Source organism: Diplotaxodon limnothrissa, linkage group LG4 (assembly GCF_057381915.1).
Source record: "Diplotaxodon limnothrissa isolate DT_005_m linkage group LG4, D_limnothrissa_male_GT1.1, whole genome shotgun sequence".
Lineage (NCBI taxonomy): Eukaryota > Metazoa > Chordata > Actinopteri > Cichliformes > Cichlidae > Diplotaxodon > Diplotaxodon limnothrissa.
In genome coordinates this window covers 19239530-19264684 of record NC_140599.1, presented here as the reverse complement: position 1 = coordinate 19264684, position 25155 = coordinate 19239530, and the positions used below count along the sequence as shown (strand labels likewise).

General features: G+C 41.8%; 1 protein-coding gene across 2 annotated transcripts; it reads left to right on the top strand.

Annotated features, from left to right (window-relative positions):
* The first annotated feature begins 68 nt into the window (after positions 1-68).
* Positions 69-25115, top strand: ern1 (endoplasmic reticulum to nucleus signaling 1). 2 transcript variants are annotated; one of them, XM_085351596.1, is made up of 22 exons: positions 69-310; positions 9099-9219; positions 11732-11765; positions 11900-11972; positions 12174-12246; positions 13225-13347; positions 14530-14631; positions 14726-14987; positions 16438-16516; positions 16861-17020; positions 17392-17507; positions 17622-17816; positions 18394-18658; positions 18754-18844; positions 18940-19129; positions 19381-19480; positions 19594-19793; positions 20155-20302; positions 20799-20926; positions 22940-23063; positions 23607-23674; positions 23765-25115. In XM_085351596.1, exons 1-22 carry the CDS (start codon positions 233-235, stop codon positions 24299-24301), a joined length of 3267 nt encoding a protein of 1088 aa, XP_085207722.1. In that variant the 5' UTR covers positions 69-232; the 3' UTR covers positions 24302-25115. The 2 variants fall into 2 exon arrangements, with proteins under 2 accessions (XP_085207722.1, XP_085207723.1); XM_085351597.1 differs by lacking the exon at positions 69-310 and having other exon boundaries at positions 8954-9219; positions 11709-11765.
* Positions 25116-25155: the final 40 nt, after the last annotated feature.

Genomic DNA, 25155 nt, shown 5'->3' with positions numbered 1-25155 from the left:
TCCCCTCCTCCACTCGTGTGGATATCTATCCCAAAGTCCAACCCCCACGGTTTTCATTTCAGGAAGAAGCACATTTAACGTCGCATCCAGTGCGGCTGGCTCGATGCCTTTAACGTATCAACATTTACAAAACTATTTATAACACCTGTCTGCGAACCAGAAAGCGGTTTCTATGTAGTCTGCGGCCGCTCGGACCTCCCCAGCTGTCTATCCCGGTTTGAGACCAGAGAATATGGACTGGACAGTGAGCAGTCGGGCCCTGGTGTGGTGCATTTTAGCCCTGCTTTGCTACGCTGGTCTCCCACAAAAGGTAAGAGAGCTAGCTGGTTAAGCTAGCTAAACTTGGAGGACACTAACAGCAAAATTACAGTTATAAACAAAACGTGGACAGATATTTTTCACTACACGGGTGTCACCGCAGGGAGCTAAAGTTGTGTCATTGAAGCCTCTGTTTGTGTGCTTCGTGTTGCCCCAACATTACAGAAGTGAGCTAACACAGATGTTAGCTACCTGGCTGAAAAGCTCTAAAATTGAACTTTACTGGCACCAATTTTACATTTTCAGCGCTTCAGACCCGCTTCGCAAGCGAAAGAAGCAAACATGTTTACATTAACATTTTTGTTAAACATCTGAGTTATTGCGGAAAACGAGAAATTTTGTATTTACATGTTTAGACGTCTTCGTTTGCTTGTTTCAAAAACAGGATTTTTAAGTGTTTTTGTGGCTTGGTGATAAGTTAATACGCAGTATCTTTTACAAGCATCAGCACACATCCTGTCCCTTCACATCCACATCAGTAGCATCAGTAATCGCTGTAGGATATTTAAGCTGCAGAGGTGACAAACCAGACACCACAATGTGATGGCTTGAATAAACATTCTCCAAACGCTGGAGACATTGATGAGATATTACAATTGCAAGCTCAGTTCAAGGTAATGAGAGGTGGCTACAGAAAATGTGCTCCCTCTGTTGTTGGTTTTCTTAAGCTCGAAGGATAACATTGTGCATAAATTAAGCCATCATGCAGAAACACCTGCACTCAGTAACTGCACGCAAGAGATGGATTATGTATGAATTAGTACGTGTGCTAGTGATGTATTGGTATCAAATAACTTCTTCTTCTTTGCAAAAGAAATGGTTCTCACAAAAGCTTTGAAAAGCTGTAATTGGATCTGGGCGTTCTTTTAGTTCTGACCAAAACCCCTATGGCGACCCTCCCTATTATCCACAAACACCAATCCCATCCTCACCTATCCTGTATTGCTAACATCCTGTAAATGAGCCAGATCTCACAGTAAAAGGCTGGAGGCAGAGACCCTTCAGTACCCAGATACTAAACCACTTCAGCTAAACAGGAGATTAAACTAGATTTATAATTCCCTATCATGTCTCAGGTTACTCTCTTAGCCTGTTAAGATGGTCTGTTGGTGTAGCGGGGGTGACGGATGATAGGCTATCTATAGATTCTGACTAACATGTGTCTGAGTGGTAGATATAAATTGGATATTTTCAGAGAATATATCTCTTTCCTTGTCACTGTTTTTAAGGTCAGCTGATTTTTTTTTTCCATTGAGGGAAGGATGTCTCTGACTAAAAGCTTGCTAACTGTTTCAGCAAAACATAATATTTGTTTATAGATGCACTTTTTGTTTTTTCTAATGCCTCACTTTACACTCTGCAGGCTGTGTATAACAACACTATATTTAATACTTTTGTCCTCAGCTGTAGTTTACCCATTGCTCACAAGAACAGCATTTTATTTTCATCCTTATTTTTTCAGTATGGAGACAAGATTAAGGTTTGTTTTTAAAAGAAAATGGATAAAAGGCTGCGAGCTTACTCTGTCTTATCACAGGAGTGGATTGACTCCACTTTGACTGAGCGTGCCTGATCGTGGGCCAACATGTGACATATTCCACTTTGCAGCAAACGCATGGGGAGCATAGGTCCTTCAAACCTTCTTAGACCTGTCTTTGTTACACAGCTCCAGAGGAGAACCTTTATGTCTAGAGATATTACCAGGCTGTCCTTAATCCTAAAATACTAACGTCTGATGTTTTGTCACCCATGCGACTGTAGTCGGGTGATTTTCATTGTAGAGCCTTTTTTGTCATTTTATCAGATGTAGTATGTTCTTTTCTTGGTTCCTGTGTTGTTGGTTTTTTTTTTTTTTTTTGCTTCCTGCACAAAAGCAAGCTGCAAACACAGCTTATTGCTGCAGACAAGCTAATCGGTAGGACTGGCAGAGGTAATTTAGCAAGAAGTTAATTACCACGCGGAGGTAGTTTTTGACTGGTGAACTCTTAATGCCATTCACAAATTTCATTATTCCTCTTCTATTATTATTTATTTTCTAAAATTTATATTCACAGAACCCTCATCCCTCTTATGTATGTGATCCAAAAGCCCATGCTTCACAGCACAGCTTCTCTCAGGGTTTTTACTTAAGGGGGAAAGAAGCGAAATAATTTTCTGTTATACTTCACTGTCTTTATCAACCCTGCTTTATAAAGTCTTTATTGTTCTTTGGCTCCTTAATGCGCTTCTCTGTAATCACATAATCGCCTGAGAGGTCAGATAATAAAGGAAAATACTTGTCTGTCGCAGTAGCCTGTACTCAGACAGCCAAACACATGACTACATCTGCACACATGTTTTTATAGTCTCTCCATGGTCTGCTGCTCTAAATTATGAGCATGATGACGCTAAAACGAACAGGCCATGCTTTCTCTTAATATGCCAGGTATTTGAGGTGTGTATCAACCCAAACAGAGAGGTTATCAGTATAACTCAGTCTGCTCCTAACCTCTTGTTGTACTGTACTTTGGTTGGCAGAAAGAATATGAGAACAAAAACAAACTGTTTTAACCCCTGTCTGTTGGTTGGTGATGTACTCCAGCATCTTATCAGACATGGAGGGTTGTGATGCATGTAACGTGCTATCAAAGTGCTTTGTTTACACTCAGCTGGAAAGCTGCCAGTTACAGCCAGTCCCGTGTTCAGGTTGGTCTGGCAAGCAACAGGCTGTGAAGCACCGTGACACTTCAGTGACTGCTAACAGGGATACCATAAGCATTGTAGTCTGTGTGCCTTTAAGCCATGCTGGGTCTCATTGCAGAAGGAAAAGAAGATCTTTAGAATAAGCCAATCGTTTTGGTTTCACCTCAGTCTTGTAGTATTATGTAACACTCTTGTGCAATAACTTCACATTTCTCTTTTAGAAAAAAGAATGAGGAAATGAGAGGGAGTGCACCAATATTTCACCATTAACTTATACAGCGCTTTATAACTCGCATGCTCAATCATGGCTAGCAGCCAGATGCTGTCTAGCAGATGTCCCTGAAGCTGAATACTGTATCCACCAGCTGATGAATATCAGTGTGCGTCCAAGACTAGGAGGCTAGCAGATGTTTGGAGAGTTATTTGTTTGCAAAACCAAGAGTGCTGGTAAAGGTTACAGGGGGCCTAAAACTGGATTAGTTATGATTTTTCTCATGAGTTCGGCACCCAGTGGGAACTGTCACAGATGCACATTGTTGACACAAATGCTTGTATAGGATAGGTGAGACTACAGCAGGGGTTTTGTAGGCAAATGTAGAAGGACACAGTTTCTTTATGTAGATAGTGTGAAACTTTCAGGGTTTGTTTGGCCTTGGTTTCTGCACAGACTATTAAAGCATGCTAGTGTCTTCCCATTTTTTGAGCAGAATGACTCACAGGAAGAAAGAAGTGAGCGTTTTAACATGGTAAAATTTGGAGTTTAACTGTAATTTGGTGCTTTCCCACTAGTGTAGCCTGTATTACGTTTTCTATTCACTCTTAAAAGTGGGGAAATACACTCCTTTGTTTCTCCCCTTTCACTAGCGGTGCTTATCTGAGAGCCTCTTGTCTGTGCCAGATGGTAATCTTTGTGAAATGTAGAAGTAATTTAATTGAGTGCTGGTACACGAAGACAACACTTGAAACCTGGGTTGAAGAATATTTATGGTAGTCGTCATTAACAGAAAAGTGTTAAGACTCAAGGTTGATCTGGTGACCCCCTCTCAGCCTCGAGTCTGTCAGATCCTGTACTAATCCAAAGCAACCTGACATTCAACCACCCAAAAATTGCACTATGCATTGCTGTGTAATGACCTGCTATTGTATCTGACGGCCTTATAGTGCTGACACCACAGCCCGTAATCTGCCAGAGTAGCATCTGCTGTTTCCTCTGCATTTCCCAGCTTTGCCAGTCGTTTTACAGTATATAACAGTCAGTCCTTCTCTCATTTCTATGTTGCAATAATTTCAGTTAAAGTAAGTCTTGAGTAACATTGTTATTAGCTGTTTAACTGTATTAATAATATTTGAAGCACACGGAAAGCTGAAAACGGTGTCATAATCAAGTAGTGGTTTTAGAGATGTAATTACAGACCAATACAGAGGTGTTAACTGTTAAATAAACTGTTGGATACACTGCTGTTTATATATATTTATTTATTCATTTATTTATCTATCTCATCAAATTATCACGGTAGAAGGACTGATCAGGTTGGGTTTGTGCATTTTTCTGTGGGGAGGCAAGCACGTCCACTGGGGTTTTTTCCTGCCAGAAACTGAAAGGTGCCCACGACTTGGTTATCAAGAGTGGAGTTTCTAGCATTCCTTAGTGGGTGACTGGAGCACTCTTCACCCACAGTGTTGTTAATTCTGGCATAAGCCAAGTCATGGGGCTGGATTGCTTTGCCACTGTTATGGGTTTTGTGGGTTCAGTTGTTGGGCGATCGTGGCTCAAGAGTTGGGAGTTCGCCTTGTAATCGGAAGGTTGCCGGTTCGAGCCCCGGCTTGGACAGTCTCGGTCGTTGTGTCCTTGGGCAAGACACTTCACCCGTTGCCTACTGGTGGTGGTCAGAGGGCCCGGTGGCGCCAGTGTCCGGCAGCCTCGCCTCTGTCAGTGCGCCCCAGGGTGGCTGTGGCTACAATGTAGCTTGCCATCACCAGTGTGTGAATGTGTGTGTGAATGGGTGGATGACTGGATATGTAAAGCGCTTTGGGGTCCTTAGGGACTAGTAAAGCGCTATATAAATACAGGCCATTTACCATTTACCATTTTCCCTGCGCAGTCTTTCATTTTACTTTCTCTTTATTTTCTCTTTGTATGTACTGGTTTATCTCCTCCTTGTATACTGGCTATTTCTTTCATGTGCTGAACCCATGTCTGTTCTTGTGCCACATATTTCTGAGTAGGAGAAAAAGTTTGTGAAAGGATTAGGTGCCCGTATGGCTCGTCAGCCTACTAGTCATCTGTGCAGCAGGATGTTGAAGCACTCTTCTGAGTTAATCCATTGCGAAATCTGTTTTCAAGTAGAGTGACCAAAAAAATCCCTGAAGTCAATTTACGATTCCCTTTGTGCTCTTGGAGGCTTGGCTTACCTCTAGCTTTCATTTTATCTGGGATTATGGTATATAACGTTTATTTAGAAAAAAAAACTCAAAGAAAAGCTGAGCTGCTGCTGATAGAGGTTATACAGATAAAAAAAAAGCTGCATAGGTGGTGAGTTAACAGTTCGGTATGATATCAGGCAGCGATGACCCTCAATGCTGCTGCAGACTCTGACACATCATCAGTGTCAGTGTGACATGCAGCTCTCTCCAGCCACAGCTTTCTGAGTGCACACAGCCCGACCACTTACAGTCACCATCTTTCTCCGCCTCCTCAGCCAGTGGGCACTGACCTCTGGTACTGCATCCTGTAGTGTGCACAATACAGCACTGGGAGATCAGTTCGACAGAGAGACAGGAGTCTGTATGTTTGACATAGAGCTGGGCGATATAAGATTTTTTCATATCACGATATGTTTTTTTCATTTCAGGCGATAACGATATCTATCACGATATAAGCCAAATAACTATATTTGTAAGATTTAAATGTGCCGTTGCTCACAAGTAAAATGTGAAATAATCAGCAGCTTGTTTTTATTTAAATATTTATTTCCCATAATAAGTTCAACAGGGTAGATGTACTTAAGGAACATGAGACTTTTTCAGATAAATAAAGGCAAATATTGCAAACTACACAAAAGGCAGCCGCTAAAGCGTTTAAGTTTCAAAATAGAACAAACGAAACAGACTAAATTGTCAATTCCACTTAGAAACAAAATATTAATTCTAAAAATAAATCTTAGTTTGTTTTACAGAAGAACAGACAAAATTGACTAACTTTTGTCAATATCAAATAAACTGAGCACTAAAAGGAAATTCTCAATCTCTCCTTGTTGTATAGCTTAGCTTTTCAAACAGTTTTAACAGTTACTTTAGTCTGACAAAAGCCGAATGACGAATTAGCGCTTCCAGTCAGAGACTGAGGCTACGTCCACACGTACACGGGTATTTTTGAAAACGGAGATTTTCCGTTTTCGTTTTAAAAAATAATCCCGTCCACACATAAAGGGAGAAATGAAGGAAAACGCTGCTATGAACATGCCAAAGCAGCAGGTGGAGCTAGATTCCTAACCGTGCAGAAATGTTGGCCAATCAGAAGTCTAGAAGCCTCGGTGGGAAAAAGTAAACAAAGCTGGGGCATAGAAGCAGAACCGAGTCGTATGTGTGGAGGGACAGTAACTGTGTGTGTATGTAAGCATTTAAACACTGCAGAGAGTAGAATTAACAGTAACAGTATTGTAGAAATTCATTTCACCGAAACAATAACGTGGCGCACAGTGTGACGTCAAAAAATGCGCACACCTTTGACGCTGCGTTTTCTCCGTTTTTCTAGTCCACACGTAAATGCAAAAACGGAGTTTTCAAAAATCTTCGTTTTCAGTGACCAAAAACGCCGTTTACGTGTGGACGAAAGGTGCAAACGCATAGAAAAATCTGCGTTTTCAAAAATACCCGGGTACGTGTGGACGTAGCGCATGCACCAGTTTATTGTATTTCCAGACTTGCTTTCGGCACAATTTACAGTGCACGCTACTCTGTTTTTTGTCAGACTTGAAATAGCCGAAATACCTTCACACTACGGAACTTCTATGGCTCTTCTGTTCGACAATCTCTCCGGCATTGGAACCATCATCTGTTTTCTCTTCGGTAACCTTCGGTCACGCTCGGTTGATTTTTCTAGTCGGCACACTCATTTCCTCCATTACCCGGGCGGTATGGTGGCTGGCTGCTTCCCAAACAAATACACATGTGCAGCTTGGCACTTGTGCTGTACGTAACAAGTCACGTGACGTGACACTGCGGCTGTGATTGGTTCGGCTCTGCGGTACGTAATTTGGATTGGCTGCTCTTTTTTTTTTTAAGAGGACAAGAGCGGCAAGGTCTATCGCGATAGTTTAATTTTTCTATCGAGAAAAAGTTATATCGCGATACATATCGTTATCGTTCTATCGCCCAGCTCTAGTTTGACATCAGACATTTTGTGTTTTTAAATAGTACTATAAAGTAATATTCCACCCTAACTGACTCACCAACCCACACACAGCTCTGACTGATAAGTTCTGGCAGTTTTTGTCTGGCTGACGAGCACTTCAGCTTCCACAATCAGTAGACAAGTAGACAAGCTTCAAACCTCATTATTTCTAGACAAATGGTCCGTTTTCATTTCTCATGCAAAGCAGACAAAATGTAGTCTAAAGTCGAGTTGCATACTTCGTGGCAGCACGACAGTAGATTAACTCAGCCAAAGGCCCAGTTTGATAACCTTTTCACTAAGTAACTTTGGCTGTGGTGGTGAAGATTGAATGGCAAGAAAAATGGTTTTTATTTATTTGGTTTTTTTTGTTAAGATATTCTATCATTCTGTCCTTGATGAATTATGAAATCTGTGAATTGGTTCCAGAAAAGTGTTGCTGCCACTCTTAAAGACTTGATTGGGCATTAAGAGTAAGATTGCTGTACTGTGTTTGCATTCAAAAACTCATGGCGCATCCTGTGGTAGGCCCAATGCTGATTGGTTAAAAAGTTGGCCGGAACAGAAAAGCCAGCGGCCTTGGGGTTCGTCGTGAATAATGCTACGTTCCGGTTATCTCAGAACTTGGGAGTGACTGCACTCATGGGTTAGTGCATTCCAGACAGTGTGGGGAAAGCAAAAACATGATTTCTTGTAGGCTTTTTTTTTTTTTTTATCAAGGCAAAGGTATTCAGGTATTGATCGCAATACAGTATAATCCTTGTCCTGTTGTGCTGAAACACCACTACAGCCTGGCCAGTGCTCTGTGTATGGCTTATTTAATGAGTCACAAATACAGAACAGTACTGATTTAAAGTTTTACAGTTTTAAGTTCAGGGTTGCCATGTTGGATTGTTAGCTCAGGGTTTCTGGGGGCTTCTTCGACTTTCCAAGCGGAAAATCAGTTCAGGGGGCTTTCTAGATTCAAACTTTGACTGGGAACTCGGAAATTCTGACTTCAGACTTTTTCTTGGAACGCACCACAACCATAAAAAAAATAATCAAAAACTGTATTAAAAACACAGGCATTGGGTGCAGAACAAACTTTCTATTATTTGTAACACCCGTTTTCTCTTTAGCTGTTTGTATGTTTTACCTTTGCGACTGGCTGAAGGACCAACAGCACAAACCGTTGTAGCCCACAGCCCACATGCTTGTGAAACTGGCTTGCAAAGCTTCCTTGGCTCCATGTGGGACCAATGTAAATGCATGAAAAAGCCATAAGGGCTTATCCAGTAACCTTCCCCCTGTCATCCACCCTGTCAGCTTCTTTCTTATTGCGTCTTCTGCTGTATTGATTTGAAGTTCATTGATTTTCATAAGGGTGGCAAACTCCCTGGGGCAAATGACTGCCATGCAAGTTCTAGCAAAGGCTAGTTATTGCAGGGTGATGATGAAAGCATCTTTTTGAAGGTGTAACATTTTCTTCCGTCTGATGCCTTCGTCTTGCAGTGTAAACAATTTCAACATTTTCCTAACGTTTGCTTCAGCCGTCTGTGCAGATAACCAGTGTCTGACTGCAAATGAGATTGCAGTTCTTTCCTAGTGTCTGATTATGATTATTTTATTTTATTTTTTTTAACTTTGCAAATGTGATAATTTTTATTTGCATCAACCATACATAACTTGTTGTATTAAGAGCTGTTTGTGTTTGTGCTCTTTGTAGGGGCTTTGCAGTGGCAGCACAGTGTCGCTTCCTGAAAGCCTGCTCTTTGTGTCCACCCTGGATGGAAACCTGCATGCTGTTAGCAAGAAATCAGGCTCTATTAAATGGACTCTAAAAGAAGGTAAGAGGAGAGGACTGGAGTCAGGTTTAGGTCTTTGTTTGTATTTTTCTCTGTTCAGCCCCATTAAAGCCCTGGGTTTTTTTTTTTTTTTTTCCCAAGCAGCCACAGGAAAAACAATGTATCCTGCTGCTTTTGAAAAAGAATAAAGAAAGTGTCAGAGAGGTGCCTCAAGCTCATTTTATTTATGTCATGTAAGCTGTTTTAGAAAACAACAATAAGACGTAAACTTAATAAAATAATTTAAAAAGAATGAGCTACAGACAACTATTCTTGTCATTTTGTTTCAGTTTAATTTTATTTTATTTATATAGCGAATCAGAACAGCAGTCGCCTCAAGGCGCTTAAATATTGTAGGGTAAAAGACTGTAATATTGGAGAGCCAATCAAATGACCACCTTTTATGCCAACACTTGGCAACAGTGGGAAGGAAAAACCCCTTTTAGCAGGAAGAAACCACAGGGATAGGCAGCAATCTGCCAGGACTGCTTGAGGGTGGGGGGAGGAAGATGGGACAAAAAACACAATATCCATGAATTGCACACTTCATAGATAATACTTGGCTTCCTTGTTAAACTGGCCTGTTGATTTGCAGTACTCCTTATGTGTTTTCTTTCCTTCTTTTATGAATGCAAGGTTGTGCACTTTGTCAACATATTAACACTAGGATTTAATTGTAACATCACATTGAATATTAGGCAATATTTAAACCCAATTTATTAAAATGGTGTAATGCTGTCTAGGGCTTATTTATACTGGTAATGACTGGAACCATGTGAACAAACTAAAAGCAGTTAAAAGACATCTATACCTATGAATTATATTGTCAGAATAGTTATTGACAGGTGGTGTTTTCTAGGCTTGAATCCTATTTTCAGTCCCTACTTGAAGAGAGTCTTTTGAAAGGCTCCATTATGCATGAAAACTGGTTAATTATTAACTGAGAGAGGGGAAAATATAGCCTGTAATCAAGGTCGGAGTGGGCCGGGGTAAGCAACGTTGCCGTACTGCACATGCACCGTGTGCAGTGATTACCATGTTAATGTACGAACTGTATGTTTGGGAGTTGTAGTAGATAAGATACACGAAGGGATAATTGGAAAACATTCAAGAGACATAATACGTGAGAAAGTTTCCCTGTTTTCTACATACATTTCTGATACTTTTCTGACATTTTTAAGATTGGTAAAAGTAGAGATGTGGGCCTGTAAGTCCGTCAGCTACCCCAATCATTAATAATGAGAGGCAGAAGCTGCCTCCTCCGCATCATCTGTTTTTCTGGAACAACTACTGAATATAAATGTAACCAGTTTTGTTCCAGGCTTTGCACACACCTGTTGTTGTGCGTCTGTCAGGCAACTGTAATCCTGCATAACGAAAAGGAGGCAGGAGTCTTTTATCTACACCAAGGCAGTACAAGTCAAGCCACATGCTTGCACGTGCACATGTCCCCTTACTGTTTGCTTATTACTCCGTGTTGGCTTTGTAAACATATACTTGTATTAAAGCCGGTCAGGGGGTAACATCCTTGTATGTAGCACAGAAAAATAAATTGTTTTCTCCACACCCTCTGTAACCACATTGAATGAATGCTCGTACTGTTCTTTAGCACCTCCATATAATCTGTGCTTACACCCTGCTATTGTTGACCCCTTTGGGTGCTTCCACAGAGATCAACTCCACCTGTTCCACACCCTGTATGTTCACAGTGTAAGGGAGGTGTGTGTTTAACCTGTTTAGATGGAGGCTTCACATTTTGACTGTTGTGTGTCAAGGAAGCACACTGGTATTTTAAAAGTCGTTGTAGTGGCTGGCCGTATTAGTGTTTTCTCTTTTTTTAAAAGGGATGTTCCCTTCTTTTAGGGAACTGCTTGTTTGTTTGTGTGACATGGAAGGAAAATAAGATGTGATGAGAAAGTGACTGAAATGATGACAGCAGTAATGTTTCTTTGAAAATGAACCATCAATTTGTGTTTTTGTCAGATTAAATGATACGAATGCTTCTGTTTCATGTCATGTTCATATGAAACTAATTTTCACCTCTACTAAACAGCTTTCCACCAGATAGTCCAAATGATTGCATTAGTAGTAATACAAAGAGCTTGAAATATTTACTAAACTGGCAGAATTTCAGGTGGGAAATGCCCTGAAAGCTTCTTAATGCCTGTTTCCTTAGCAGGGTAGGAGTAAAAAAAAAAAAAGATTCTGTTTGCAGGATGAGCTGAGGAAATTATAACAGTTGTAATTATTTCCAATAAAACAATCACATTTTGTGCCTTAGCAGTTGGTGTTTATTTGTCTGATTTATTCACTGAAAGCTGTTTGTTGACATGACTGTTTGCCTTTGATGTTTGCCACGGGGGAATCCATGTTCATTTGGACTGTGTGTCCTCTGCGATTTTAATGTCATCAGTGCTCATGTCATCCTCTTACTCAACCGCTCCTGGCAGTGCTTTTCATTGTTGGTTGATATTCTTGTCACTCCTGACTAGCATCTTCTGGTCTCGCTTCACAGATCCAGTTCTTCAGGTCCCCACGCATGTAGCAGAGTAAGTATCTTTGTGTTCACACGCATCCTTGTGTATTGTGTTTAACTGTCAAAAGATGGATGCAAATAATCGTGGCAATCTGTTGAGCTCATCTTGAGCCATGATCCTGATGCCGTTTTTCTTCTTTGCACCAGGCCGGCCTTTCTGCCTGACCCAAATGATGGCAGCCTGTACTCTCTAGGCGGGAAGAACAACGAAGGCCTCACAGTAAGAGGAAACAAACTTATCACACACTATAATCTTGCCCCCCCCTCTTTACTTCTCACTTCTCTGTTCAGGGGAAAAAGTATCTAAAAGTAATACTCTCTCATTTTAACTTGCAGTTGTGGGGATGCATAGATTCCATATATTATTTTAGGATTGCAGATTAATATTGTTTTCTAATGTTCGTTCATTTTCCTTAAACAGAAATTACCCTTCACCATCCCTGAGTTGGTCCAAGCTTCTCCCTGTCGCAGTTCTGATGGAGTCCTTTACATGGGTAAGGTGCATTCATAAATAAAATGATTAGGACACTTTTGATTAAGCTCAGTGTTTTATTCTCGTGGCTGTGTGCAGTCCATGTCCTGTGTATCACCTTGTCTAGCTGAGCTGGTGACGTTCTGGCCTCATATCACAGTGGTTTTCTTTTCCACTCAGCCTGCTGTCGTTGCCTCTGCTCTTTTGAATTTGCAACAGTTAGCACAGAAAAGGTAATCTGCTGTGGTTACTATGTGTCATTGTTAAAAGAGAAGCGGCTGCCATTTGCCTCCCTGTGGTCATTATCAGTGAAGTATTTGCTTTCATTTAACTGACACTGCAGCCAGAAAAAGCATATTGGAGCTGATGAGTGTTACAAATTCTCACTACTTAAATTTGTTCATGTATGAATTTTTTGCAAAGTAGATTTTGCAGTTATCAGGGCCAAACAACCGTCCCTCTTTGTCTGCTTTCTGTCAATCAATCAAGCCATTTTCTGTATTATGGCTTTTGTATTGATCTATAACTAGCAACGACTGGCATTGCTTCTACACCCTGCATTGACAAAGTAGGCGAGGCAAGGAGTCCGTAAGCTGCTTATTGAATTACAGAATGGGTAACACCCATTTCTGTCAATCTTTAAATCCATATTGTTTTCCTTGGACAGTTTTCTTTACATGAGGCAAATATACGTTAGATGTTTTGCACTCTCTCCTGCTACACCTTTGTTTCCGTGTGACAAAACGAAGAGTAGGAAGTAAAATTGGAAAAGCCTCATGAGAAGGTGCCCTCTTTGAGGACGGACACACACAGTGGTAGTAAAATAAAGCAATAGTGAGAATTAAAGTGTCACGATTGGATACATAAAACCCCGCCTATGAATATGTAAATATGAAATGCAACAACAGGTTTGTAGGACGTGATTATGAAATCGCTTTTGCAAGGAGCTGTTTGAATGTTGAAATCTTGGTAAGTAATTGTGTTATGTGCTCTCACACAGGTAAAAAGCAGGACTTGTGGTATGTGGTGGATCTGTTGACTGGTGAGAAACAGCAAACCCTGACCTCATCCTTTGCTGAGATGTTCTGCCCCTCTTCATCTCTTCTCTATCTGGGACGCACAGGTAAAAGCAAAACCAACCCAGCAACACAGTTAACTGACACAACAATAGTCTCTGTGGTTCATCCTGTTCAGTTGTTGATTTTAATCAACTAAGTTTATTTGTCTTGCATACTCTGGTAAGCCCAGACGGTTTGCAAACCATTGTTTGCCTCTTACTCATCCAATCTCCAACCTCGCCTGAAAGAGTGCCATCCCCTGATCTGCCCTTGCAGACTTTAATGTCTGGGTTAAACAGGATGTTATGGTCCAGCAGAGGTAGGCATTTTAGTGCTTGTCTGCCGACAGTGAGCTCTGTTGTGAGATGGGTGCAGTGCGCAAAATATGTAGTACAACCTGTCTGTGGGCCACTCTTTGCTTGTACTGTTGTTGGTCTGTGAGCCAGCAGGCTGAGAAGAGTAAAGTTACAACATAAAAAAAGCTGATGTGAAACAGTGTTAATAACAATGAAAAGTGTCACTGCAGTCACTGTCTATGCTTTTCATGCAGTTCTCCCATTCCTGGTGAGCTCTGCTGTTTCTCCCTGCTCTATTCCACCCCAATCCAAGCTGGAGGAGTGCAAATTAGTACGTCTGGGGGTGTGTGAAAACCCCCTCTCTCCCCTCCATCTGAATTTTATACACAGACGGGCACATTTGCAGGAGCATGAAAGCTTTAGCTCTAACTATAACTGCAGACATGGAACTAGAGTCCTGCAAATCTCATCCACCCATCCATCATCTCCTACTTATCTAGGACTTGGTTGTGGGGGTAGCAACCTAAGCAGAGAAGCCCACACCTCCCTCCCCCCAGTCACCACCTCTAGCTAAACCTGGAGAACATCTAGGCATCTCAGTGTGTGCGATTTTGATAACCGCCATTAATCCTGAACATGGTGTGAAGTCAAAACTTAATTTGTAAACACAGCATATAAGCTGACTTTTCTTTCTTTACATTCCCATTGTTGCAGAGGAAGTTGAACACCGCTTGACATCTTTCTTACCACCTGAAATTGGTTAAAAAAAAGGCTTTTAGTAGGTTACTTAAGAAATCTGTAAAAATACTTTAAACTGCATCCCTGTCAAAAGTGGTCATCACAGCAGGCAGCTTGGCATATTTGATTTGTGAATATTTTCTTTTTGATTTGTATAAGCACAAAAATGTCTTCCTTTTGTGAACATATCCCTGCTGTTCATTTCTCCGTTAGAGTATACCATCACCATGTATGACACCAAGAGCAGAGAGCTGCGCTGGAATGCCACCTACTCCGACTACGCCTCCACCCTCCCTGACGATGACACCAAATACAGTAAGATCCTTGGAACGTCTGTGTGTTTTATAGCTTTAGTTTCCAACAGACTGACTATAACACGTCTGCTTTTTTCTTTTTTTGTCTTCCTCAGAGATGGCTCATTTTGTGTCCAATGGCGACGGCCTTGTGGTGACCGTGGACAGCGAATCTGGAGATGTCCAGTGGGTCCAGAACTATAACTCTCCGGTGGTGGCCATGTATATCTGGCAGCGCGAGGGCCTCCGCAAAGTGGCCCATACTAACGTGGCCGTGGAGACCCTACGTTACCTCACTTTCATGTCTGGAGAGGTCGGCCGCATCACGCAGTGGAAATACCCATTTCCTAAGGAGAAGAAGCCCAAGAACAAATTCATGTAAATTATGCTTTTGTATGCTTCACTGCTAAAGTGGATATTGCATGCTGCTTCCTGGAGGTCAGAATTGTTTCTTTCTGAATATTGTTAGAGCCAAACTGATTCATTCAGTTTCTGGAAACAAGCATTGGCTAAGAGTTCTCTTAGGCATGTTTCAGCATTTTGTGTGAATCACACTAAGAGGGTGGAATCAAAATATACTTTTATTTATCCAGCCTTTGATTGCGTACTGTTTGAGTCGAGACATGCAATATCTAAGTGGCTGCCAGAAGGCCCGAGGCCTGTACTATGAAGCAATTTAAACATACCCAGAAGTGCAACTGTCCACTAATCAAAGAACTGGGTGTTGGATCTCCAGCTTGCCCTGATTTGTTACCAGCATGTAAATGTGCTTTGTAGTTAAAACGACTTTTATGGGGCTTTGTTAGACTAAAAGTGTTACGTAAATGCAGACCATTTACATCATCATTTACCAAAAGCAAAATGGCAATCACACAACGGTGGTTATCAACTCTGGAGGTCAACCCAGGTTTTCCAAATCTAGCTGCGAGCACGTCCACATAGTATCAGTGTTGGTCACAGATAACCTGTTGCAACGGCTGAGCTGAACATTATTCACAAGAAAAACAAATCATCTGAAAAGTGAGCAGTTTACAAATAACTGCCGTATCAGTGTGACATCATTAAGACAAAAGTAGATCTAGATAGTTTCAGCCTCATTCTTTCTGCTGCAACCCTGCTATTGTTAAACTCATGTTAAACATTTAGGGGCAAGTAAAGTAGAAATACAAAAATATAATTCAAATAGTATGCAGGCTTGTTTACTGTCTCACTGTCTCAAGTACTTTGGTGCATTAACAGGTTGTGTAACGTCTTTACACTGACATAAAGGGGAGTTTCACTGACCCGGCTCACTTAAGATCAAAGTGTTCTGTATGTGGCCTTTGATGTAAAATGAGTTTGACATCCCTGGTTTAGACCATGATGTTCTATTTTCTACTTTTTAAAAAAAAAAAGATAACTAATTGTTTGGCAATGATTTTACATGCACTGTTCTTTTAGCTTAAACACAACTTGCTCCAGAGCCGGTTAAATCTGCAGAGTAACTAACGTACCACAGAAACAAGTGACCCGCCTCCAAATCCCTGAAAACCCAGGGTTATACCAGAAGCCTCCTCGCTAACCTAAAGGCCAATTGTGTATTACAAGCCTCTAGTTTCAGCTCTTGTTTCGCACTCTTGTATATTTTTACGTCTTGCATCAACACCTGCTGATGAAAAACATTCAACGGGTTTCAGTACCTAGATCCTCTGTGAAAGTTTCGCCTGTATAGAGAGGTGATTTCAGGGAACTTGTTTGTTTTATTTTTTGGAAGTGGTTTTAAATTTTTCATGGTGTGTAGATTCTGTTGTTAGGTTGCTTTATTTTGACTCTGCTATTTGTTTTACAGGGCTACTTTGTATGTGGGCAAATACTCGACCAGTCTGTATGCTTCTCCCTCCTTGGTGCACGATGGAGTCACTGTGGTGGTGAGTGATGGCTGCATTTCTGTGTTCATTTCAGTAAAACATAAGTTGTGCATGACAGAGCAAAACATCAGTCAACCATCCTAAAAGGTGATCTCTCTGTGTCAGGGTTTTTTAATCTGTCTTCATTGTAGTGAGTGGTTTTTTGGAAGGAATGTTAAAAAGCTTGTGTGGGTACATCATGCCCATGTTTCGTCTTAGCTTGCCTCAGCTCAGGTCATTTTGACTCACAGGCCTTGACTCCGTAACATTACTGTACTCTTGGGCTTACACAAGAAGCCCATGAGGAATCTGCTTGATTACTCTGACTCGCTTAAATGTTTGTATTTGTGTTTGTGTATGTTTAGCCTCGTGGCAGCACATTCCCCATGCTGGAGGGCCCGGATAGCCAGGAGTCGGAAGAAGACAAGGAGTGTGTCATCACACCCAGCACCAGCGTGAAGTTCAACGCTGCGCTCCGTGAGCGGAACCAGGTCAACTTTATGAGGAACTACCTGCTTCTTATAGGTACTACGCCAGTATAGAAACCAGACAGTAATATTAGGTCTAACCTACTAGCTTGTTTTATTTTATTGATGCAATCAGGAAGCGGGTATCACACCTTTTGTTTATGTGCTAAGGCGTGTAAGCTGGTGGGTTTTGCACACAGGTTTCACACAGTTCAGGACCTTAAATGATCCCGTGTTCTTTCAGTGAAGATTTTGAGCCGACACTGCCCTCTGCTGGATACATTGTGGACCCACTATAGGCTTTTCTTTGCATTGAAACACAGGCAGAAAATTATAACAGTTGAAACTGGTTTCTAGGTGAATGTTCATGAGTTTCCTAATGATAATGATGACAGTAGTGATATTTTAAAAATATTCTTTGTTTATCAGGTCATCATGAGACGCCTCCAGAAGCTCACACTAAGATTCTTGAAAAATTCCCCGACAGCTTCCCACGCCATCAAGCTAACGTCATCCCACCAACGACTGACAAGAAAGTAGAGGAGGTTTGTCAGTGTGTCACCCATTACTTATTTTAAGGTTTTATGCAGAATTTTAATAAATGTACTCTTGCTTTTCTGCCTTTTTCCTAATTTTTGTGTCTCTTTGCCTTCATGTAGAAGGTTAATGACAGCGGTATGGATGATGGGCCCCCTTCAGCTGTCCCTGAGACGTCTATCCAAGAACCTGGGACTGGTGGCCGCGCTGTGCGCCCAGAGGCCCCGGTGGATTCGATGCTTAAAGACATGGCTACCATCATCTTCTCCACATTCCTCCTGGCTGGCTGGGTTGCCTTTGTGATTACATACCCCAAAGTAAGTCAGTTACAGCCTTCCATTGAGCTGTTGATCATTTAAGATTAACTGTGAGGTTTAAAAAAACTATTATGAAAGAAGTAGGAAGAAAAACCTAAAGTGTTTCAAGTTGATTAGCGATAAAGCATTGTATTAGTTTTTAATAAATTATGGTAATACATAATTAATATTTCCCATTTCTAACTAGTTCAAGTGGAGCTACTGTTAACGATTTTATATAAAATGAGGTTATAGAATAGAGGAAATGGAGCCTGATCAGTTTGTTTTTTGGTTATGATCACACTTTTAAAGATTTAATTTTAGCTTTTGCATCTCTCAGAACTTCTAAAATTGTGCACTGGCTTTTCAAACATTAATTTCTGAGAAATATTATAGATGATTTTAGAGAATTTGTTAATCTCCAGATTGCTACTAAATTGCTTTTCACCATTGGTTCAAAACCAGAATGAACAGTTATTGTCACCTAAAATAGTTGCTAGGTGACAACACACATTTACACTTAACTGCTGTGTTCACATCACTCACAGCTACCAATCAGTTGACATAGAGCGTTAACACATTATTTGTCTTCTAACAGAGTATGCACAAGCAGCAGCAGCTGCAGCACCAGGAGTTCCAGAGACAGATGGAGGAGAGGTTGGAGATGCTGCAGAGGCAGCAGCCTTTTCCACCTGCAGAAGTAGGCATGGGTTTGACTCTAGAGAGCGACTACCTGGAGGTGGCACGCACTCGCTCCGAATGCTCAGACCACAGCAGCCCCAATGTCACCCCTCGTGCCTCCAACCACTCCAACTTGTCTGTGTCTGAGCTGGGGAGCTCAGCCAATGAGCACGAAGATGGAGGTAACGACTGGAAAAATTGCAGCCACACTCTTTAGGCTTGTTCAGCACTTTAATGGTTTAATCTAGCTTTCACTGACCAACATTTGTATTATCAGAGGCAGACTCCAGTGTTGTCAGAGTGGGGAACATAACTTTCCATCCCAAAGAGGTCCTGGGACATGGTGCTGAGGGGACTATTGTGTACAAGTAAGTTAACCAGCTAGTGGTTATTCACAGTGGTGGTTTTTTAAACTGTAAAATGCTGATGACCAATGTTGTATTTTTTACCATTTCTCCACTAGGGGTCAGTTTGACAACCGTCCAGTTGCAGTGAAGAGGATTCTCCCAGAGTGCTTCAGCTTTGCAGACCGAGAAGTTCAGCTGCTGAGGGAGTCTGATGAGCATCCAAACGTCATCCGCTACTTCTGCACGGAGAGGGACCGTCAGTTCCAGTACATCGCCATTGAGCTGTGCGCTGCCTCCCTTCAGGAGGTAATCGCTGGCTTTTTTGGGAGTATGGAGAAGCTGATTTTAGGTTTCCTTAAAAGTGCCTTATTCCTGTGTCATTTGCATGTAGTTGTCTGAATTTAAGACTAGCACAGGATGGTTTTCATTGTCACTTTCTCACAACAAGCACAATAAAGGACTTCCTATGTTAAAAATAATTTCGCAAAAAGTGTCAACTTTTCACAAAACTCTTATAAGTTTCTGATTGTGCTAATGGCGGTCCTTCATCTCTCTAGTATGTGGAACGAAAGGATTTCAATCGTCATGGACTTGAGCCTGTTATGCTTCTCCAGCAGACCATGTCTGGACTGGCCCATCTGCACTCCCTCAACATTGGTATCCATCACTGAATACAAAATAGTGTTCCTGTTTTCATTGTCATTAAGTTTTTTGTGTGCCTAAACAACTCTTTCTGTCTTTTTCTTTTTGTCCTCGTATTTTTTCTTCAGTCCACAGAGACCTGAAACCTCACAATATTCTAGTGTCCATGCCCAATGCACACGGTCGGGTCCGCGCCATGATTTCAGACTTCGGCCTGTGTAAGAAGCTCGCAGTGGGCCGCCACAGTTTCAGTAGGAGGTCTGGGGTGCCCGGCACTGAAGGCTGGATCGCTCCAGAGGTCCTCAGCGAGGACTGCAAAGACAACCCGGTGAGTTGGTGGTAGTTCTGCAGCTCTGTAATTATTACTGCAAGGTCAACTCTTACTGTTTCTATTGGGGAAATAAAACTTCCAACCAATGCAAGTTTAGCTAATACTTGATATTTGAAGTGGATGCTTTTGAGAGTAAGGTGAAAATTTTTTCAAAGGATTGCAGAGCCCAATCCAGGATTAATAACAATAATACTAATATATATGTTGCAACAATGCTTTTAAATTGGTGTTAGCCTACATGCTGGATAATTTGTGTAAACAGAAGAAACCTTGTTGATGATGATGTTGGTGGTTATGGTTCTGTTTCATTATATACACAGCTGTGACCTCCTCTTTTCTTCCTCTCTGTCCCTTGTAGACCTGCGCAGTTGATATTTTCTCTGCTGGTTGTGTCTTCTACTACGTTGTGTCCCAGGGAAGCCATCCTTTTGGCAAATCACTGCAGAGGCAAGCAAACATCCTACTGGGCTCGTACAGCCTGGACCATCTGCAGAATGACAAACATGGTGAGGATTCAGCTTCTGGTTTTGGTAAAAGTAATGCAGGTTAAGTCAGATGATTGTGTTGTTTGAGGACTTTGGGGTTTCTCATTTTAAGGCAAATTAATTTAAACCTTTGAAGATTTTCCCAGTGTGTCCACATAGTCCTCTCAGTCATGGAAAGGTTTCTTTAAACAGCACATCCTGATGGACTTCAGACCTGCAGACAAGAACTGGTTCATTCGGACGAGAAAAAACAAACAGATACAAACTTGACAACATAGCCGAAACATATCACTGAAAGTAAAAAGAAATACACGTTTAAGGAGATTCATATTCAAATTTTGGACAAAACAGAAAGTTAGAAAGAGGAGCAAAAGATGCAATATTTAAGCCACAGAAGTGTCTTTGAAAAGAGTTGTTGTTGTTGTTGTTGTTTTGTTTTTTGTGTGTGTGTCTTTGTAATTGTATGTGTTAAGAGGTGTGGCACATTGTCAGAACTGCTATGTTTATGTCTTGCCAGGTGACATTGTAGCCAGAGATCTAATAGAGCAGATGCTGAGCATGGATCCCCACCGGAGGCCTTCGGCTGAAAGCGTTCTTAAGCACCCTTTCTTCTGGAGCCTGGAGAAGGAGCTGCAGTTCTTTCAGGTTACTCTTGTTTTTACCCTACCTGGTAAATTTCACTGCATGTTGTAAAAACGACTCCTCTGACACTGTTCCTGATGTAACCTTGCCAGTATACAGTGGTACTGCAGACTAGTCTGTGTATAGACCCTGAACTTCCTTAAAATGTTCTAAATGGTGTAGAGCACATGTGTCAAACTCAAGGCCCGCGGGCCCACATCTGGCCTGGCGGACATTTATATCCAGCCCGCGAGATCATTTTATATAGATTTATTATTATTGTTATGCATGGCCCGGCGATATAAGGCGCTAATAACACCCAAACTACAGATCCCATAATGCAGCGCTGCAGCCTCCTTGTTGAACGCTAGGCTAGCTGGGAACATTCTCGCGTCAATCAAGTTATACTTCTGTTATTGTGAAGCTAGCCGCTCACAATGGTGGAGAGAAAAGTTGATTCTGAAAACGGAGCCTTTCAGCACCGGTGGGAGGCTGAATATATGTTTACAGACATTGCCGGTAAATCCGTGTGTCTTATTAGTGGAGCTAATGTGGCTGTAATTAAGGAATTTAATTTAAGACGGCACTACAAGACAAAACATCAGGATGAGCTGAAAAACCTAAATGCAGAAACTACAGAAAGTAGAAGAGCTAAAGAAGAATCTGACATTTCAGCAGACGTTTGTCACCAGAGCAAAATCACAAAGTGAAGCTGTTGTGAAAGCAAGTTTTATTGTAGCAGAGGAAAAAGCCAAATCAGCGCGGTACCACTCTGAAGAGCTGCATGATGAAGGTGTGCGACGTCTTGTGTCCAGACAAAACGCAGATTTTGGCAAATGTGAGCCTGAGCAGAGACTTATGTCAGAGTGTAACCGACACGAAACTGCCCTGAGACAAACTTGTTGGACTTACAAAAGATGGAGCGCCGGTGTTGTGCGGTGAAAAAAGCGGACTAGTCAGCAGGATGCAGTACAGATGCAGGAGAACTGTACCGGCGAGTTAACAGCATATCACTGCATCAGACACCAGGAAAGGCTGTGTGGTAAAGTCCTAAAATGGAGCATGTAATGATCACCGTGATGCAAACCGTAAATTTGATCCAATCTAAAGGTTTAAATCACCGTCAATTTCAGTCTTTTATGTTTAGATTCAGAGTTTGCCGACATTCCTTATCATACAGAGGTCCGTTGGCTGAGTTGGGGAAAAATTCTCAATAGTTTTGGAGCTCAGCAAGGAAATCTCAGTTCATGGACATGGCATGTATGATGCGGTGAAGCTGTCACAAATGCACCAGTGCAACTTGCCTCACTTTCCCTGTTGCCAAGTAATGTTGAACCAAGTCAGTGCAACAGTGTTCCCAAATGCGCACTTTGCTGATAAACTGAGCGCACGGCGCTTTGGTGACTTTGAAGCACAAAAAGAGAATTTACAGTTGAAACTGCACCTGTGCAGATTCAGATGGAGCTACATTCTAATGGGACACTCGAGGGAAAGTACGACCCGCCGGGTTTATTAGTTCCATTCCTGAAGCAATGCTCAGCTCCGTCTACATGCGGCTCGAACCTTGTGTATGTTTTCATTTATTTTTTCTGGTTTTGGCAGCATGTTCATATTTCTAGCTTGCATAATTTTGACAGGATATATTTTTATAAAAATATTTAAAGTTAAAGTTTATTTTTTTAAGTTTATTCTGGAATTGTATACCTGTCTGTTTTTATTCATATTTATGTTTAAAAAACACTGTTTTAGTGTGTTCAATAAATGTTTATCTTGTCTGGCGACCTAAAGTGTGCCTTGAGGTTTGGCCCCCTGTGCAATTGAGTTTGACACCCCTGGTGTAGAGTATGTTCAGCTTCCCTTTTTAATAATAAGCTTCTGTATAAATTTAAAAACAAGTGCTTTTGATTACTGTGATATTAACTTCTACAATACATTTTTTTATTTAAATAATGCAATAATATTGTCATTGAGAACAACACTCCAGACTGCCTGCCATATTATATTCACCGGGTGTTTTTTGTTTTTGGTTGTTTTCAGGATGTGAGTGACAGGATAGAAAAGGAACCGCTGGACGGACCAATTGTGAGACAGCTGGAGAGAGGGGGGAGGACTGTTGTCAAGGGTGACTGGAGAGAGCACATCACAGTGCCACTGCAGACCGGTATGAAACTGACTGTGCACAAACTCCTGGAGCCTCTTTTTGTAAAACGTTCTTCTTGTTTGTTGTGTGAAATTAGACTTGACAGTATTACACGTTACACAGTGACGCTTGTACCAGTTCATCTTACAACTTGTTTAAGTGCCTCACTGTATGTTCAGTTGCATGCAGCATCCTGCTGCCAGAAAACATTTGAGCATGTGGTTAATTAAGCATGCTACTTCCTGTCAACAGCGCCATTTGACCCAGTATCACAACAACAGATTCTCCATGGACTCTGCGCTCATTTTTATTGACTTATAAAAGATTTGGAACAGATATTAATGATTAATCCAGAGATGATGTAGATAACAAAGGATTCACATTTAATAAAGATGAAATGGTACACATACCTTTCTACATGTTTTTAAATACAAGAGACACTTGGAACCATGCTCAGTTCAAGCTACAGCTTCACTAGTTTCAGGACTTCCTTTGTACTGATTCTGTGTTTAGAATTCATTTTTATGATCGATGCCTGAGCTCTGAGTTTTCCTTGTGTGGCAGATCTGAGGAAGTTTCGCTCCTATAAGGGCGGGTCAGTCAGAGACCTGCTGCGTGCAATGAGAAACAAGGTAAGAGTTTTTCCTTTATAACAAACAGCTTTGTGCTAAAGTGAGCCTGTTTTGCCACCGTCACATTCATGGCTGACCTTACTTCAACAGAAACACCATTATCGAGAGTTACCCACTGAGGTCCAGGAGACTCTGGGCTCCATCCCCGATGACTTTGTCTCCTATTTCACCTCCCGCTTTCCCCACCTACTGATGCACACCTACTTGGCCATGCGGACCTGCGCGCCTGAGAGACCATTCCTGCCTTACTACTGCTCTGCAGAACAGCTTGCTAAGACACAGGCCCAGTTAGCTCACCATGGGCCGCAAAGACATAATGAGCCATGCACTCAACACCTGCCAACACACACATCCACAGCTTCCTCACCACCCCAGGAGTCTACACATTTGTCACTGCCGGAGCAGGTGTGTCACACAGCAGCTGCTGAATCAGTGCCCTCATCAGCACCGGAGCCCATATTGTCACATATCCCGGTTCAGACAGTGCAGCCGGCAGAGCCAGCACCGTCCACACAGACTGACTCACACAGTCAGACCTCAGAATCAACTCTCAGGCAAAGAGAATCCAATCAGCCTGAGGTGACCCCACTGACAAATCCTCCTATACTGGACAACAAACCAGTGTGAACTAGACTAGAGCCAGGTGGATCCAGCTCAGATGGGAGCATTGCCTTAAAGTGTGAGGGAGACAAAAGGAAAGGTTGGACTCCTGGTTGTGGCTGTGCTGTGAGTCGGTGAGGACCAGGCCTGCAGTGCCTGGGATTCACCGCCAGACGCGGCCGCTGCATCCTGCATTAAGTGCCTTCTGCTAACCTGCATTAAAATGATCCCCAGCACGAGACTGTCCACGAGCCACCCTGAGAAATCCAGCAGGTGTTGGATGTTCTATTGTAGCCAAACTGAGTGAAGAAAGCTTTTAATTTTATTACGGCATGTCCAAAAAGGTGTATCTGGTCTCCAGTGTGGGGAAACGGGTCCAGATGTTGTTGAACACTTGGGTAGTTTTATTGTGCAATGTTGTGTACGTCTTGGTGAGCCTGTTCTCTGCACAGATACTGTATGTATATTTTTGTACAGACCAGTTCAGAATTTGGATCATTGATGATAAATCACTTGATGTGGCCGTTGTGCCTTTTTTTCCCCCTTTTTCCCCTTTTTAATATCACTGTGCTGTATGTGTACAGATGTTTTAAAATTGACTATGCTAAATGTGCTTGATTCCAGTTAATGCTGCTGCTAGACTGCTTCTCTTTTGTCAATCAAGACTATTGAGCTGACTCATTAAGAGTGGGCTCCTCCAAAGGGTGTTCAGAGTGACGTCTGGATACAGTGGGGTTTTTGTAATCCTCCTCTTTATAGAGTCAAATTAGGAGTTTGGAAGTCAGGCTGCAAAATGCTTGTGTAATAACTTTTTCAGGGGTGTCAAAGTGAAGTTAATGACTTGCACATTAAATTCTATTGTTTTTATACTGATATTTTGT

Excerpts from the sequence above, each read along its gene's own strand:
- ern1 (XM_085351596.1), top strand. The coding sequence starts at position 233 with ATGGACTGGACAGTGAGCAGTCGGGCCCTGGTGTGGTGCATTTTAGCC. Across the intron at positions 19,481-19,593 it reads TCTGCACTCCCTCAACATTG|TCCACAGAGACCTGAAACCT; the intron begins GTATCCATCACT and ends TTTTTTCTTCAG. Across the intron at positions 20,303-20,798 it reads TCTGCAGAATGACAAACATG|GTGACATTGTAGCCAGAGAT; the intron begins GTGAGGATTCAG and ends ATGTCTTGCCAG.